General features: G+C 42.9%; 1 protein-coding gene across 1 annotated transcript in view; it reads left to right on the forward strand.

Moving 5' to 3' along the window:
• The window catches only part of SLC25A46 (solute carrier family 25 member 46), a 196,898-nt gene extending 180,903 nt beyond the window's left edge, over positions 1-15,995 (forward strand). The window contains exon 8 of the mRNA XM_086961009.1: positions 13,992-15,995. Coding sequence (XP_086817135.1) covers positions 13,992-14,570 — 579 coding nt within the window. The 3' untranslated portion in view covers positions 14,571-15,995. The remainder of the gene's footprint in view (positions 1-13,991) is intronic.
• Positions 15,996-18,556: the final 2,561 nt, after the last annotated feature.

Below are 18,556 nucleotides of genomic sequence, written 5' to 3' on the forward strand. Positions count from 1 at the left end.
AAAAATGTTCAACCTAAATAGTCTGTCGTTAGCCAAACACTATGCTGACATCTATGATTTATTGGAGGACTTCTCGCCGGATGTCCTCTTTCTTACCGAGACATGGCTCTCGGACGACATGACTGAGCCTGGTCTAGCACTCCCATCCGGTTATAGCATTCTCACCCTCAATAGGGTGACCAGGGGAGGGCATATTGTGGTGATCTATAAATCGGACTACCCCTGTACATTTACTAGGCAATCCATATCTGGATGTGAATGTGCCCTTTTTAAGGTCACATTTAGTCCTAACTACACAATGTCAGGGCTTCTGATCTATAGGCCCCCTGGGCCATCTGCTGTGTTTAGGGGTGCACTTGTGTGGAGGCGGTCAGTACATTTGCTGTTAATACTGCCAACTTTACAATCACGGGGGACTTGAATATCCACTTAGAGCAAAGTGATGACCCTGAGGTGGCTAATTTTATCGCAGATATGGCAGCTTGACATCTAATACAACTGTATCTGGCCCAACCCATGTAGCTGGTCATCTGCTGGATCCAGTCTTTACCAACATTCCCTCACTCACTGCCCTGACCCCTATGCTTATGGGATGGTCTGGTCATTTTTTGGTTCCTATGTCCCTTCAGGAGATAACACCCTCACGGAGCCTGGACCAGACGTCCTCACTCAAACGCCCTTGGCATAAGCTTGACTGGGACGCTTTCCAGGCCCGATTGTCTACTACTTGTCCGAGTCTCTATGATACTGATGAGGCTTATAGGGAACTAATAGACTGGATAAGCCAGCCCGTAAATGGTCTCATTCCTGAGAAGCTGTCTCTGAACCGTAGGACTCGATCCAATCCCGTGGTATAATAGCGAGTTGGATGACCCGCGCAGAGAGCGTAAAAGGCTGGAACGTATTTGGGGAAGGGATTTTAATACCAATGCCAATGATATCTATCGAACGGCAGTAAAAGGCTACCACAAGGCCATCCAATCGGTACACGTGTCGTTCTATGCAGACCTAATACGCAACAGTAATAACCCAGCAAAGAGCATATTTTCGATACTTGCCAGCCTTAAACCACAGCAGATCAATATAGGGCAGAAAATACAGTCCAACGAGCAATGCGAGGACCTTGCCTCTTTATTTATTAAGAAGGTAGATGACATCTACAGGTCCTTCCCTGCCACCGCTACCATCCCTCTAGGGGCAGGGTGTGATCGACTTGTTAATACCTTGGAGTCGCTGGCACTTATCTCCCAGACCAACTGCAAGTTCTCTGCGGGAAATTTAAATCTGGCTTGCCTGCGGATCCTCTGAAACCAGAGCAATTTAAAAGGGTGTTGCCCACGATCTTGCCTTCCTTGAAGCACATAATCAACATGTCACTTTCCACCGCCACCATGCCCAAGGTGTGGAAACATGCTAAGGTGCTACCTTTACTTAAAAAGCCCTCGTTGGACCCGAGCAAGCCTGAAAACTATTGCCCTATTTCCCTACTCCTGTGGGTAGCTAAGATCACGGAGGCGCACGTTAAGTCACTGCTGTCTGACTTTCTGGCCATGAATAACCTGCAGGGCCCTTCCCAGAATGGGTTTCGACCTGGTCACAGCTCGGAGTCGGCTCTCCTGGCTGTGACAGAACACCTCTGGTCTGCTTTGGACGCTGGGCAAACGTTGGTGCTGATCTTGCTGGATCTCAGCGCGGCGTTTGACACAGTGTCCCACGCCATTTTGCTTCAACATCTGGCGGGGATTGTCGGCTCAGCCTTGAAGTGGTTCACTTCATTCCTCAGCGAGAGGTCTTTTATGGTCAATGTTTTCCCATTTGTCTCAGGCACCCACTCCATTAAACAAGGCGTGCTACAAGGTTCCTTCCTCAGTCCCCTCTTATTTAATCTCTATGTCCAACCGCTGGCTGCGGTGGCTAGAAACAGGGGACTGACCATGGTCTCCTATGCCGACGACACGCAGCTGGTGGTGGCACTCACGAGTAACACCAAGAGGGACGCCCTGAAATTTCAGGGCGATTTGGCGGTGGTCGCTGAATGGATGACCGCCAACTGCCTCCAGCTGAATGCCAGTAAATCAGAAGTGTTGTTGGTGGGAAAGGACCATGGTCTATGGAGTGAACAGTGGTGGCCAAAAAGCCTGGGTAGCGCCCCCCCACCCCTCCTAAGATAGCCGTTAAAAACTCTGGGTGTGGTTGGACTCATCGCTCTGCTATCACACACCAACAGGCCCCTTGGTGTCATGCTTCATCATCGGGGTCTTCGCACCCCTCTACGGGATGCGGCGTGCTGCGACTCACGACTACGTAGGAGCACTTGAAGTGGACTATGTGTTGGTGTGTGTGAAGGGAATAAATGTGAGTGGTGGGGTGAAAGACAGTGATAGTTAAGATACCTGGCTCGTAGGAGAAAAAAAAAAAAGTTTTTATTAAGCCCTCGGCTGGTATCGTTAAAAAAAGTGCAGTGTGAGGTTGTTTATACTAGTTAGGGTACATCAACCTCTCTAGTGCGTCGACATGTTTCGGAGTGTCAAGGACTCCTTCTTCAGGACGGGGATGTGCGCTATTATCCCCACCTTACTCACATGTATGTAGATGTCAAATTGTGCTCTACAAAAATAAAATAGGTGAAATGTACCTATTAGTGTTATATTAAATACAGTCCGTTGCGCCCAATTGGCGTTGTTAATACAGAACCTGTAAATGAATAAAAACATCATGAACTATACCATTACATTATGATATTGAGAAAAAAACTGTGTAGTTACACAGGAGGGTGATGAAGAACCAAAAATAAGGCTCAAAACCCTGTAAAAGAAAAGGACATAGACAAACATATAGACTAGGACACATACGGATTTGATATAGTCGCCATTGGAATCCCTGTGATGGAATAGTGGGGAAAAAAACACATTATATAGTACATATAGTTCTTACTTCTGGACTAAGGCTAACTAGCCTCATGAGCCTAGGCGTAGTATTGGGGGTTACTCCAGTATTGGAACTTTCATAGATTCCCATTGCTTGTATCATTCCCCGTCGTCGGAATGGGAGCCTCGGTAATAATATATATATATATATACCTAGGTAAATACACCCTAATAGGTGTAAAAAAGGTAAAAAATTAGGCCTAGGCCTCATTATCTTTTGCAGCCTATTGCTGTCATTATGTAAAAGGACCCAAAGTCCCCTTAGCAACCAATCAGATCAGCCTCACCCTGTAGAACCTTCCTGAGAAAGCTCAGAGCCTCAGATTTTCTACCGCTTCGTTGGTGACAGGGAGTCTCCTTAGAGCTCTGCTCTAACTTCAACTTGAGGTACTGTTTAAACAGTTTTTCTTTGAGGATTTCTTTCAGCTTTGTCATGGCTGATAAGGAAAAGAAGAGCCTTTTCAGGTCTTGTGCCACTTGTGGCAAAAAACGACTTTATACAGAGGATCAACATCAACTCCCATCCGTCCATGACAACTCCTCGTGGGGTTTGGTATTTCCATCTATTGGAATGGAGCACCTCCTCGATGATTTCGAGGGTCTCATCATGTGGAACGCTGGTGTAGAGGCTCTCTACGTCAAGACTCAGCAGCATCTGTGAGTCTGGGTCAAAAGACGAGCCAGGTATCTTTTAACTCTCATTGTCTTTCACCCCACCACTCACATTTATTCCCTTCACACACACCAACACATAGTCCACTTCAAGTGCTCCTACGTAGTCGTGAGTCGCAGCACGCCGCATCCCGTAGTCACTTGAGGGAAAATTTACCATACGGGCAGTTCCTTCGCCTACGCCGCAACTGTAGCGACGTATCCAAGTACAAAACCCAAGCCAATGACCTGAGTGAGAAGCTTAGACAAAGGAGCTATCCGGACAGAATCATAAACAAAGCAATGAAGAGGGCACGAAACAACAACCGTGAATCCCTTCTGGAGGACAGACCCCCCAAAGATAACACAACCAACAGGACAGTCTGTATAACAACATACAGTTCAATTTCAAATCAGGTCTCTAAACTGGTGAACAAACACTGGCGAATCCTGACGAGTGGCACTCTTGACTTTGAAAAACCTCTCTTTGCCCATAGGAGAGGAAGAAATCTAAAAGACATTCTAGTGCACACCAGACCCCCCGCCACTGTAACTCAACAAACTAGATTACAGGGGCTACATGGACAGCACCCATGTGGGAACTGTAACAGTTGCCATCTGACTGAGAAGAGTTCGATCTGACCTTTCAGAATGGCACCAAATGGGAACAAAGAGCCTTCACTAACTGCAACAGCAGGAATGTGGTCTACCTAATTACATGCCCATGCAAGAAGGAATATGTGGGGATGACCACACGAGCTGTAAAAACTAGGATAAATGAACATAAAAGCAATATAAGATGCAAGAAATGAACTACTAAGATGGCAGCACATTTTTTGGAAAAACAGCATTGTGTGAATGAATTACACTGGACAGTGATCAAACAACTTCCATCAGAAACAGGTTTATTTGAGAAGGAGCAAAGGTGGGTGTTCCGTCTAGGCACAGACACCACCAGACTAAATGACTCCATCCCCTGGGGCCAGTTAAGATGAATGTACTTTAAAAACTGCCAAGCAACAATACTTTTTTTTAAAACCTTATGATGAGCTAGACCTTATAGGTTGAATGTGATAACATGAAGTGACACCATTATCAACAGAACTTAACCAGGAATGCTTCCCTTTAATAACACTTAACATTAACAATATCCTAGATATGAATATCCTTTGCAGAGTATGCTTAACTGTTAAAAAACTGTTTCCCCGATTTAATCTGTTTGCCCTTGCTTAAAAACAACGAACTTTCCACCGGTAACTAGCATGCCCGGAGCCTGATGCTGAATCCGGTGTAACGCGCATGCGCAGAAAATCAGTGTCCTTCGCGCATGCGCGGAAGCTTAAACGCTACTCGCCCGCGCATGCGCAGTTGATCCGGACACTCCCTTTACACGCGCGTAGGACCGGACCTGATTTCCCGGGTCCAGGTCCTTCTATGGGCTTTTCCGATTCCTATCAAGCACTAATTGGGGCAATTACTACCACTATATAAGGCATTGTCCAATACGACTCGACATAATGTCGGAGCCGCATTGAGGGGATGACAGCCTACCACATTTGGCAGTAACCGTGAGTTTAGACCTTGGAACATGGTGAAACCTATTTTCTCACAAACTTCGTTTTAGATTCTAAATCCACGCTGTCCCCTTCTCTTTTGACATCCTCCTAGGTTGCTACATTGAGCAAGGAGACAACAGAACCCCCAATACTACGCCTAGGCTCATGAGGCTAGTTAGCCTTAGTCCAGAAGTAAGAACTATATGTACTATATAATGTATTTTTTTCCCACTATTCCATCACACGGATTCTAATGGCGACTATATCAAATCCGTGTGTGTCCTAGTCTATATGTTTGTCTATGTCCTTTTCTTTTACAGGGTTTTGAGCCTTATTTTTGGTTCTTCATCACCCTCCTGTGTAACTACACAGGTTTTTTCTCAATATCATAATGTAATGGTATAGTTCATGATGTTTTTATTCATTTACAGGTGCTGTATTAACAACGCCAATTGGGCGCAACGGACTGTATTTAATATAACACTAATAGGTACATTTCACCTATTTTATTTTTGTAGAGCACACTTTGACATCTACATACATGTGAGTAAGGTGAGGATAATAGTGCACATCCCCGACCTGAAGAAGGAGTCCTTGACACTCCGAAACATGTCGACGCACTAGAGAGGTTGATGTACCCTAACTAGTATAAACAACCTCACACTGCACTTTTTTAACGATACCAGCCGAGGGCTTAATAAAAACTTTTTATTATTTTTTCTCCTACGAGCCAGGTATCTTTTAACTATCACTGTCTTTCACCCCACCACTCACATTTATTCCCTTCACACACCAACACATAGCCCACTTCAAGTGCTCCTACGTAGTCGTGAGTCGCAGCACGCCGCATCCCGTAGAGGGGTGCGAAGACCCCGATGATGAAGCCTGACACCAAGGGGCCTGTTGGTGTGTGAGGGGTATTTAAACAACACTGTGTGCTCCCCACCAATGTAGGGACCACTACCACTGTAAGAGTGGATTCCTTTTTGTTTAATAATATAACTAGGGGAGACAGAATCCACTCCCTCCCTATTCTTGTTTTTCTCTTAGTCATAATGTCTAGACTGGATTATGCCTGCTCTCTGTATCTGGGGGCTAATAAGTTCGAGATTGACGGCTCCAGAGGATACAGAACGCAGCAGCTAGATTGCTGGTTGGCCTCGGTGTCAGCCACCATCCATCGGCTACACTGGCTACCAGTTGCTAGGAGAATTGAATTTAAGGCGCTTTTCATCACCTTTAAAGCCCTGAAATTCAACACCCCTGGGATCCTGCCTAACCTAGTCATCCCTTACATCCCCACCTGCCAGCTTCGCTCCCTGGGCCAGCACTTGGTGAGGGTCCCAAGGTTTCGAAGAGTGCGGGCAGGAGGTTGTTCTTTCAGCAGCAGGGCATCTCTTCTTTGGAATTAACTGCCCGGTCACATCCGAAGCCATACTAACTATCTGGCTTTTAGGAAGGCCATAAAAACACATCTTTTTCTCACTGTGTAGTTTCTGCCTTCTTTATGTGCTAGGGGTTCTGCTGACCGTGCCGGGACGCCCCTTTGCTGGGGCAGCTGTTGTGCTATACAAATGGCAGTAACATAACATAACATCACTACATGACCTCTCTAATTTCTCTCTGCAAAATAACAAGGTCCCTCCCGATTGAGCATATGCTTTAGTTTTCCTATCTTGTAAAAGCCGAACGCTGGTGCTGGTGTCCTCCGCTACATCCACACCATCACCCTTGTTCCACTTCCCATCAAAAACCTAAAAAATGTGAATCTTCAACTATCTGACTCCTTTAAAGCACACTAGATCCTACGTATTATCAATGGGAACTAGTCTCAAAGGTGTGTGTTTGTACGGAAGAAAGAAATATTATTTATTTTGAAAGCCCTCACCCACCAACCTAGTTGTGGCATGCTTCATCATCGGGCTCCACCCAGTGACACCGAATGTGTCCTGGGTGTGCTTCAACGCCTGTTTACAGCGGAGCTGGTTTCGTGGTGAATGAGTGTGCAGTGATAGAGTGTGAATTAAAAACTGTCCACGGGTCCCATTTCCTATACTAGGTAATTTTATTAGCGGGCCCTTGGCAGTGTTAAAAACAAGGCAATGGATGTGTTGTGAAGTTATCTATGGTCACACACATCCTGTGTCGTCAACGAGATGTGGGAGACCTTAGATAACTCCCTCTCCCCTTGATACCTAATAATGATTCTTGATGAACTCCATCTTCTCTTAAGCCTTGGGGGCTCTGCAACCTTATTGCTTCTCACCCCCTCACCAGCCTTGGATATGGGTAAACACACCATGCTCCTTTTCTATCTGGGGTCTGTGGGATGTCCATGATGCGGACTGTGTGTCGGTCGGAATCTGCCTGAGGAACCAAAATCAAGGTATTCACCTCTCCCCCTTTCCGTTCTGATTCTTTTCTCTTTGTCCATGTACTTTCTCAGGATTCTTCCTCACTCTCTATCTCTTCAATATTTAGATCGCCCTTTCTGCCCAGCTGATGATATCTTTTGTTTGTCTTGTTTACTACATGACTTACTTCGCTTCGTATCCAGCTGGGATGTGCCTCTTCAAATGTCCATAACTTCTTTTGTCTCACTGCCCTTGTTTCCTAGATGCATTACAGCTCCCTAAAACGTATACAGAGAAAATGGGTATCCTGCATGAAAGGTAAAGATGCCTTACTCAAGTTTTCTGACTGGTGTTGGCCCGTCCCCAGTCTCCATAGATCGTAATCTTGGTATCTACCCTGGTCACAATCTTTTTGTCTGCAAAGATCAATTAATCTCCCTGTTGGCCCTTGTTATACTTCTTCTTTGTACAGTTTTACCTATCTTCCTGCTCATCAGGCAATAGTCCAGCCACTGTATTCTCCCACCTGGATTACTGTAATTCTTTGTACTAATGTCTCCATTGTATCCAGTATCTACAGCACATCCAGAACTCCACAGTTAGATGTTGCCACTCTCCCTCTCTTTTCTGGCTCACAGACAGTAGAATTTTCTCTTGTACCAAGAATCCTAGGCAGAGCCCAAGAAGGGTCCTGCTCTCAGAGTGAAGAGCTACCTTCAAAAGCAAAGGGGATACACTCTCCCTTGTTGAACAAATACCCCCACCAATGAGTATCCCTTCTCTTATCCTTATTGCTTACAAAGGCTTCCCTTTCAGAAGACTCTCATACTGGTCCCTAAAAATCAGGATGGGCTCGACCATATTTCAGGGAGCACTTTGTATATTCTCAGCCAGGGTCCTAAAAAGATAAAAATGCATTAAACCAATCTCTGTATCCCTTTATCAACCGTTGTTTGGGTATGATTAAAAAAGGTTTCTTAATGGAGGTAAGGATATTATGGTCCTCTTACCCGAACAATTGGGCGATATTTACCCATTATTTTTTGGCATCTTGGTCCCAGGGCTTTCATCCGGATGCAGAACACACTGCACTGGATTTTGTATTCACAACATTCAAAACATGCAAACCTCTCTCGCATGCAAAAGATGAGACATTACTCCCCTATAGTTTGCCGTAATAGGTCTTGCTTCCTATGGTAGAGAAGACATGTAAATCCAAATCTTTTCAGCAAAATGTTGTCTTTGGAATTCCAGAACAACATGCATATCTCTTTGAAATTGTCACCTTCATTTGTGGTCAGTATTCTGAAAATGCTGTGCTGGATACTTCAATAAAACATATACATACAGTCCTGAATTAGCCACTTAATATGTTGCTGTAACCGTACTCTATATGCCACACAGTATGTGTATTCATCTAATGAATAAAGACATAACCGCATACCATGCTTTGTGAAAATAATGTCGTATTGGAGTAGTCTACACGGTCACATACACACACAGGGACTTACCCTACTGGGGAATCCTAAATATTCACATGGGAGGAGGGGAAGGGCACACTCCTGTAGTCACACACTGAGAAGAGTTTACCATCATCCACAAAGAGTGGTTGAGGGAAAGGTTGGCGCCAAAAACCCCATATGATAAAGAAAATGTAAGTGAATATGAGGGAGACGGAACCGCAAATGTAAAAAATAAATTTCTAGGTTCTGGTGTCGGATCGCACGAAAAACAAATTGAAAGGCCCTGCACTTACTACCTCAAGGGTGACATGCTGCTTTCCACCCTCTTTAAATGTCCCGCTTTCCACCCAGGTCGATATACCCCTGAGATTGGTTCCCGGTATTTCAAACTCTCAGAGGGCAATTGTGGACAAAATACATACATGGAGACGTCATGGTGTCCACTTCGTACCAAGAATCCTGGTAATTGTAGTACGGGTACACCCATGAGTGCGCTTTTTCATTGTAATCGGCCATTGTACTTCAAATCATGGGAAATTTTGTTTTGGTGGACCAATAAGTGCTCTTTGTCATTGAATTGGGCAAAAGTGTTTAGGACTCTAATAACCCGTATATATTGTTACTCATTAAAAAATGTATCTTCAGATTATCAAAGTCTTTTGCTCCTTGTATGCTTGCCTGTATGTACACTATTTCAAAGAATAGCACATTTGAGCTAATAACCCATTTGGCGAAGAATTACGCCTATGGCGTTGCTATAGTGACAATGTTTTTGTAATCTGGTACATCAATGAGGAAAAGGCCACGTCCTTTCTCCATTGGTTAAACAACTGCAATACCTTTTTAAATTAGACCGGCGATAGACCGAAACTATCTTTCCTGGACTTGAATATTCAGGCCTAGGAAGGCACGTTTGCTTCACAACTCTACAGCAAACCAAAGGACAGGAATAGTTTTTTACATTTTAAAGGTATATCCTGAGGGAAAATCTCCCAGTTCCCATGAATTAGAAGGAATTGCTCAGAAATCAAGAACTAGAAGAGAGGCAGAGACCCCTACAGAAAAGTTATTAGAACAGGAATATCTAAGCCAAATCATCGAGAAAGCAAAGAAATGGGCACAGACAATCGGAGTAAGGCCCTATTAGAGGATAACAAGAAGAAGAAGGATATATAACCACGCCGCTAAGCAAGTCAAAAAGATTATAAATAAATGTTTGTGCATTCGGACACCAAATCATTTATCTTTTTAAAAAAACCCTCTTCTTTTTTAGGAAGAATAGGAGCCTCAGCTCCTATTCTTCCTATCTTGGTCCATACCAGACCCATAAACGAAAGCATCTCTATTCAAAACACTCTTTGGGACCTTCCTATGCTAACAGGCCACTATCCTTGAGGCTAGTGTTCAATTTGCCCGTTCGCCAGCCGTACCAAGACTGTGGACCTAGGTTTGCTTACCTCTTGGGAACAACACACATACGAATTGCAATTTCGGAAAACAAAGTGTACCTCATCAAATGCCAATGTAAATTACGCAATTTGGGAATGAACTCGAGGAAAATATAAATCATAATTGGAGAACATCGTAGTAGCATCCGTTCCAAGAAGTCATCAATAAAACTAACATCACGCTATATTGAAAAAGAACATAAGGACAGTGATATATATTGGACCATTATAGAGAAAATAACACACAGTGATAATAAGATGAGAAGAATACTAGAGAAAGGCTAATGTTGGGTATACAGATTAGGTTCCCAGAAAAAAGGCCTAAATGATGCAGTCCCTTGGAATCAACTTAACTCTCTGCAATAGTACGCCCTCTCCACTATGTGTACTACAATATGTATAATAGGTCCAGATACCAACCGTAGTAGACCTTCCTTCTAAACATGGGAAGTACAAACCTAGGCCCAATACGTTGACATTAGCTATGAACAAATTGAATGACAAAGACAATTCCCTGACAAATACTTGAGGTTAACCTAAGAGTACCATCACCCTCACAATATACAAAAAAATCTAATGTCGAATTGTGAATATATACCACAATTAATATGTTGGGGGAGAGCACCAGAATTTGAAAATCTGAAGATACATTTTCCAATAAGTAACACAAAATTAGGGTTATTTGGTTCCTAAAAACTTAGGCCCGATTTAGTGAAAATATCCTTACCCCCACTTTAGAACCTTTTTTTTCCTTTAATTATACCCAACTAACCGCTAATAAAGGGATACTAAGGTTGGTTGGAGGTATTTTTATCTTTTTAGGACACAGGCTGAGAATATGCACAGTGCTCCCTGCAATCTGGTTGAGCCCATCCTGGTTTTTAGGAACGAGGATGAGGAGTGATGATGAATCATTGCATTCTGTTCTCATCATTGCATTCTGTTCTCTTACAACGCGCCCAAACTGTGGAATTCCCTTCCACTCTCCATCAGAAGAGAACACAACCTACTAGCCTTCCTTAAGCTACTAAAAACTTGGCTTTTCCCATAATCCCCTCTCTTCAACTTTCCCCTTTGAAAGCTAAAGGTTGACGATCAGCCCCATGGTAGCTATGCGCTTTACAAGTCCAAAGTCAAATCACTACTAAAGTGGATGAGAGTCTACCAGCAGGGTGTCTTATGAAAGGTCAGCCTGTGCAAGTAATAAGGATCACGTAGGAGATGTTCATTGGTGTGGTACTAAAATGTTCTACTCATATACATCTGATCTCTTGATAACGCTCTCTCTTTTGGAAAGCCTTGAAAACCTTCCTCGTTTTTGCCTAAGCCTTTTGCTCCGATTATTCTTGCTCAAGCCGGCAGTTAATCTCTATGATGAGTTGAAGCCCCAATAGTAGAGATGCCCTATGCTTGTATGGAGGAATTCGGCTGTGCCCATATTTTTTCCTGTGGTCTTAATATGTTTCTACTTTGCACACCTTTTTCTTATGGATGTATACATATCTAAATTGCTTCAGAAGAATAATAGTGTTGGCTTGTTTGACAGATTTGTTCCTTATTATGTAATTCAGATCTGTTTCTAACCCTACGGCTTTTGAGTGAATACTTTTTGAAACTGCACTTATAATGGTTCGTTTTTGTCCAAGTGTTTTTTTTTTGCTGGTGGTGGAGTCCTCCCTGAGCCCCCAATTTTTGTTGGCAATGGAATCATGTATTCTAAACAGTTAATGGCCCACTGGCAGGCGTTTCTACGACTAAAACAAGGTTTCGGATAGCCTTTGGCTAGTCCTGTACATCCCCAATCGGACCAGTATGTGTTAAAGTGTCATGCAAATCATGGAGCCAGAAGGAAGTGAACTCAGTCCAACAATTAGCAGAAGATTTCCGTTTTTACAGCTTCCCTAATTAAGTGGCTACTAATAAGATGAATATTACATTGTGCGCATTCCTCAATGTTTAATCAACACCCTAGAAACGACAGAGAAAGCACATAGAAACACAGTGTGGACAAGGCAGAAAGGTGTAAAATCAGTATTCGTTGATGATGGTAATTGTTGAAACAGTCTATATGCGGACTGACAGAGTGCAGTATTTTAAAGCTGTGAGCCAAGCTTACTATTAATCTTTTGATTCTTTGGAATGTATTTGCCAATAAGGTTGAAAAGTCAGATTAACGATTTTTGCATAATCTTGTCTAGTGGATACGGTCATTGGCAAAGATACAATGCTAAGTATTGAATAAGAAAGGGATACACTTTTTTTTTGAGAAGGCATGACATGTTAAAGCAGGAGGATCGCACGGAGTTAATAGTAAGCATAATATCAAACCACCCACATCTCTTATTTCCTCTGCCAGGGTGGCATGGTTATGTCATTTTGCCTGTACCCTCCAGAGGACCTTCATTTCAAAACTGCTATGGTAGGAAAAGTAGTGCTTATACATGCATGGGTGAGGATGAGAAGATAATCCCAGAGATGGAGGTGGCGTTAACGAAATTGTGGTCCAGACAGACCAGAATCAGTAATGTTTCCTCCACAATAAAGCCTAAATCGTAACGAGGTAATGGAGTCATGAAAGAGCTGAACCCTGTGAGACTCCACATGGGATGTTATTGGATTTAGCCCTGAAGGGGTGGGTGAAGAAACATGGGACAGAAATGATTGAACAGAAAGGAGCCATTGTAGAGCGCATCCATCAGATCCTGGGGGAGATTGAAACAACTCCTGGGAAAGACATCACAATGGTTCTGATGTCCTTCCTAGTGTGCAAACCAAAGGTCTGCCAGTCCCATCAGAGATTAATAAACCTGTATGAATCACTTGTTGTCTGATATCAATGAATGGTGAAAGTGCAATAGCACCAGTGGTGACAGACTTTCTGCCTCATATGTTGCGGTCACGATGCAATTATTAATTAAACTTGCCAATATTAAGTCATTTGAAAAGCACGTTCTTCCTTCAGCACATTTGGTTCAGAGTTACAGAAAGCATTCGAACCCACAATCAAGATTTTAATGTCCTGTGTAAAGGATTGTTAATTCTCAGCGAGCTGAGTATAACTTTAGGACTATGTAAGAGTTCCTGAAGTTGGACCGCTTACTGGGTTCTCGGTGTGCAATTTCTGAAGCCGGAAAGCCTCCCTCTAGATTAACCGGAGGTAAAAGGAAAATTGGTTTGAAATCTGACTTGAAGAAAACAATACTTGCATAATTCAGTTATTATTTTAGGGGCTAGCTGGTGGTTGCCTGTTCACGTCTCCAGTAAATTATAGTTGAAATGGGTCACTGTTATACCTCCCAAAAAAAGGTTTGTTATATGGTTTGACGCTCTCTCGATGTAACACAATGCATTAGCAAAATTAAAACACTTTTCTTATTTCTTACTTACTTTTTTGGTTTTGGAAGTCACATTGAAATGGAGTCCTTGACTACTGACTTTACTGACTTTACTGACTATTGCTAGTAACCGTGCCGTGTATTATATTAAAACCGATATTTAGTTCACATCTCATTTGCTAACAGATCATTAATTGTGGAACAGACAACCTTTATACTGCACTAACATGTTAAATTTTTTTTGTGGGCAAATGTAGAGCGAGATCATTCGCGATAATGCTGGAATTTTGGATTGCATAAAAGAAGGGATTGGAAGAGTGATCAACATGGGAGTGCCGCACAGCAAACGACTGCTTCCCCTCATGGTCCTGACCTTCCCCACTGTTGTGCACGGAGTTCTGCATTACATCATCAGCTCCACCGTCCAAAAATGTGTTCTGTACGTACTGAATAAAAAGAATTCCCGTGAGCCACTGGAGGATGATTTTAAACCTGTTCAGAACCCCTTGGAAGCCTATTTCCCTGAACTTATTGCAACTTTTGTTGCCAATCTCTGCGCTGATGTCCTGCTTTACCCGCTGGAGACCGTGTTGCACCGCCTGCACATCCAGGGAACACGCACAATCATTGACAATACAGACCTTGGCTTCGAAGTAGTCCCAATCAACACTCAGTATGAGGGTATGAGAGACTGCTTCAATACCATAAAGCGAGAAGAAGGGACATTTGGCTTTTACAAGGGCTTTGGTGCTGTCATTGTGCAGTATTCTGTGCATGCTGCAGTTCTACAGATAACAAAAATCATATATTCTACTCTCTTGAATAATGCGTCCTAAAGATCAATCGGAGTCGAATATAGATGGTGTACTTGACCACTCAATGGTTAACTTACCCCACAAAATGCAAATGTATGAAATTAATGTTATATGGATTATGAATGGCAATGAATGAATGAATGAAATCACTCAAATGCAATGAATATTTATGGTGGCGCTTTCTTTTTTGAAGTGATTATACATATTCGCTTCAGAAATGTCGCCCCAAAGCAGCAGTGGTGCCCGGAATTGTGAGTAAAACATGATTTGCTTTTTTCTTCAGTCTAGGCCTCTTCTTGGTCTAGTTGGACTTCCCGTTAATGCCAATAACAATAGTTCTTGGACTATGCATTATTTTGGAACTAAAACTATTTATCTTTTATTGGTCACGTAGCACACAAAGCTGTTTAATGAAATTCCCTCTATTGACCATTTCTTGTTTTCTTGATGTAATTTATGCAGAGACCACATGGGTATCAGCAAGGACAATTTCCATAAAGGTCTGGGAAAGTTTCCTTGATTTTCAGTCATGTGGGGGAAGTTTTCTTGATTTTCAGTCATGTGATATACGGAATGGTTAACTTTAAATGAACGTTCATTAAATTAGCATTTCTATGTCATTAATGTACTGCAACATTCAGGTCCATGGAAATGTTACTGTGGCACGATTGTTTTCTCCAAAACATTTTAGTTAGTACTGCAGCTTTTAACTCTAGAACCTTAATTTAAAAATGCACTTTAAATGTGGGCTGCTAGACTTTCACTATCTCCACAATTTCCTTCTTGTACTTTTGACAAATTAGACTGAAAACAATACCATGAAACATGAGAAAATAGTGTTGTCTGTGTTCAGAGGGTAGCATGTACTAGACTCTCACAGAGCCTGTCGTTGCACCATAATTGTCAAACATTCACATAGGCCACCCAAACATCATCACTGAGCGTAGAGTATGTTTTTGCCATGGGGACTTTTTGGGAAAGTGTTTTTTGTCCTTTTCATCTTTTTCCTCTGAAGCAATGTCATTGTAAAGTCTTGCAAGTGTTGCGATGCCTTCAGTCTTACTACTGCTTGCTGCAGAATTTACTCCAGTTTACTTCCAACTGAAAACCCCTTTACAAATTCAAGACATTTATTTATTCTGTAGATAGTGGCCCTTTTGTGTGACTTAAGAGACATGCTTAAATGTACATGTGTTATATGGTAAAGGCCTTGACGTTATCAGGCACATTGTCTTGCCAATGACCATGTTCTCAGTCTGGGTTCCTATTGGATGAAAATTAAGTTATTTAGTCTCTGAATTAAGTTTTTTAAGCGCAGTAGAGTCCCACTTATTGTCATAAGTTCAAATTTCTCCAGACCTGTGGATGTGTGATATGACTTGCTTGAAAGAAATAATGGTGTCTGATTTTAAGTTGTCTATTTGCAAATGAAATGATGACTAAAAACTTGTGTTGTTTCATTTATTCCGAGGGACTACTATTCAAACATTAATGTTAGTATCGAATGTCAAATTGATTGATTTACTGGGAAAATATAGAAGATATTGGTTATTAGCCTTTATTGCACAATCATTCATATATTGTTGCTTTTGCTTAGAGGTTATGCACAATTAGCAGTGTTCATTTATTGGCTTTCCCTATTCAGAAAACGTGGTAGAAGTCAGCTGTGTAAGTGGGTGATGCTACCGTGTGGAAAATGCATGGAAAATTAAGGTTTTTTTGTTGGGGCGAGTCAAATTCTTCAATGTGGTTTCAAGAGATAATTTAGTTTATTACAATTACATTCGCAAAGCTCAAGCAACAGGCTTCCCCTCAGAAAACCACTTCCAATAGTTTTCCCCCAGCTTTCCAGCATCCACGTGCTCCTTGCCGGCTCAAAACAAGATGATGCCTCAATAAAGGAAAATATTGATTATTAAATGCTATGACGAAAATAACATCCACTTTAGAATACAGAAATACCCTGAACTGGACTGAGTGATGATCCAAAGCTTGTTCTATAAAATCAGGCATAGTCTTTCATTCACACAGGTTGCTTCCTCTGCTGTTTACAATTCTGATGTGGTCTCGCAACAGTGATCTTGTGCATTGATGTCAAGCACAAAATGGAGATTTCATTTCAGGTTTAACTCCAGAATCAGTCAGTGATCACCCTCACAAAATGGCAGGAGATGGGTGTCACAGCAAATTTCTTCCACCATTTTCTCACTTCAAGGCAAAGAGCTGATCTGGACAATTCAGTAATTCTTTGTTCAGCATAAAATTTAAGTTTACCTTTTCTGATTTATCTGGGAGTTTGATTCTAACAATGTTTTCCACTTTTTTTTAGTTCAATAAAAGTTTATTGGTCATAGTAAAAGGTATGAATACATAATACAGTAAAGAAATTATGGGGGAAAACAGGAGGGGGAGAAGGAAAGGGGAATCTAGGAAGAAAAAGCAAAATACATTGTAAATATCGAAATAACAACAGTAAACTTGTCATGGGCAATAAAAGTGAAGGAAAGGGTACAGCAAATCTATACTACTATAATAAAGGAAGAACTTTCAGCCTTTGAGGCGAGTAAACTCGGGAACCACAGAGCCAATCCACACACCCGATACACCGTTGGAATCGTCAGGGTGTGTAGATGGTTATAGGCTATATAAATAAAATAAAGAAAACGTTATTTAAAAAATTGACAGTAAAAAAAAAGTAGTCCCTCCGAAGTAGCGCCGGCCGCGACGTGCGGGCTCACGTCAGGAGCGCGGGGAGGAGCGGCGTCCAGGAGCGACGGACATGGCGCGGGGGACGAGCGGTGGCGTGAGGAGCAGCGGACAGGCCAGCGGCGGTGCGAGCAGCGGGCAGGCTGGAGGACCGGCGGCTGAGGTAAGGGAGCGGCGGACATGGCGTGGGGGAGGAGCGGTGACGTGCGGAGCGGCAGACAGGCCAGCGGCGGTGCGAGCAGCGGACAGCCGGGAGAAGCGGCGGCTGAGGTAAGGGGACCCATGTCAAGGCAGGCGGGGGACCGGCTGGGCGAGGGCCCGGACTGCAGGCGAAAAGAGAATGATCCCGTGTTTTTATGATGAAACAGCAATCATTAACACAACTCTAGGCCAAAAAGATTAGCTATGATGTAAGCTTTCCCAGCCAATGTACACTCTGTAGAACGGATTGGTCAGCGTACACCTCTGCAAAGAAGAACAGACATATTTAAAGCAGTATATCAGCAGCGGACAGGCAGGAGGAGCGGCGGCTGGGGTAAGGGGACCCATGTCGGAGCAGGCAGGGGTCAGGGCAGGCGGGGGTCGGGGCAGGCGGGGGACAGGACAGTCTGTATAACAACAACATACAGTTCAATTTCAAATCAGGTCTCTAAAGTGGTGAACAAACACTGGCGAATCCTGACGAGTGGCACTCTTGACTTTGAAAAACCTCTCTTTGCCCATAGGAGAGGAAGAAATCTAAAAGACATTCTAGTGCACACCAGACCCCCCGCCACTGTAACTCAACAAACTAGATTACAGGGGCTACATGGACAGCACCCATGTGGGAACTGTAACAGTTGCCATCTGACTGAGAAGAGTTCGATCTGACCTTTCAGAATGGCACCAAATGGGAACAAAGAGCCTTCACTAACTGCAACAGCAGGAACGTGGTCTACCTAATTACATGCCCATGCAAGAAGGAATATGTGGGGATGACCACACGAGCTGTAAAAACTAGGATAAATGAACATAAAAGCAATATAAGATGCAAGAAATCAACTACTAAGATGGCAGCACATTTTTTGGAAAAACAGCATTGTGTGAATGAATTACACTGGACAGTGATCAAACAACTTCCATCAGAAACAGGTTTATTTGAGAAGGAGCAAAGGTGGGTGTTCCGTCTAGGCACAGACACCACCAGACTAAATGACTCCATCCCCTGGGGCCAGTTAAGATGAATGTACTTTAAAAACTGCCAAGCAACAATACTTTTTTTTAAAACCTTATGATGAGCTAGACCTTATAGGTTGAATGTG

Source organism: Lissotriton vulgaris, chromosome 3_1 (genome assembly GCF_964263255.1).
Source record: "Lissotriton vulgaris chromosome 3_1, aLisVul1.2, whole genome shotgun sequence".
Taxonomy (NCBI): Eukaryota; Metazoa; Chordata; class Amphibia; order Caudata; family Salamandridae; genus Lissotriton; species Lissotriton vulgaris.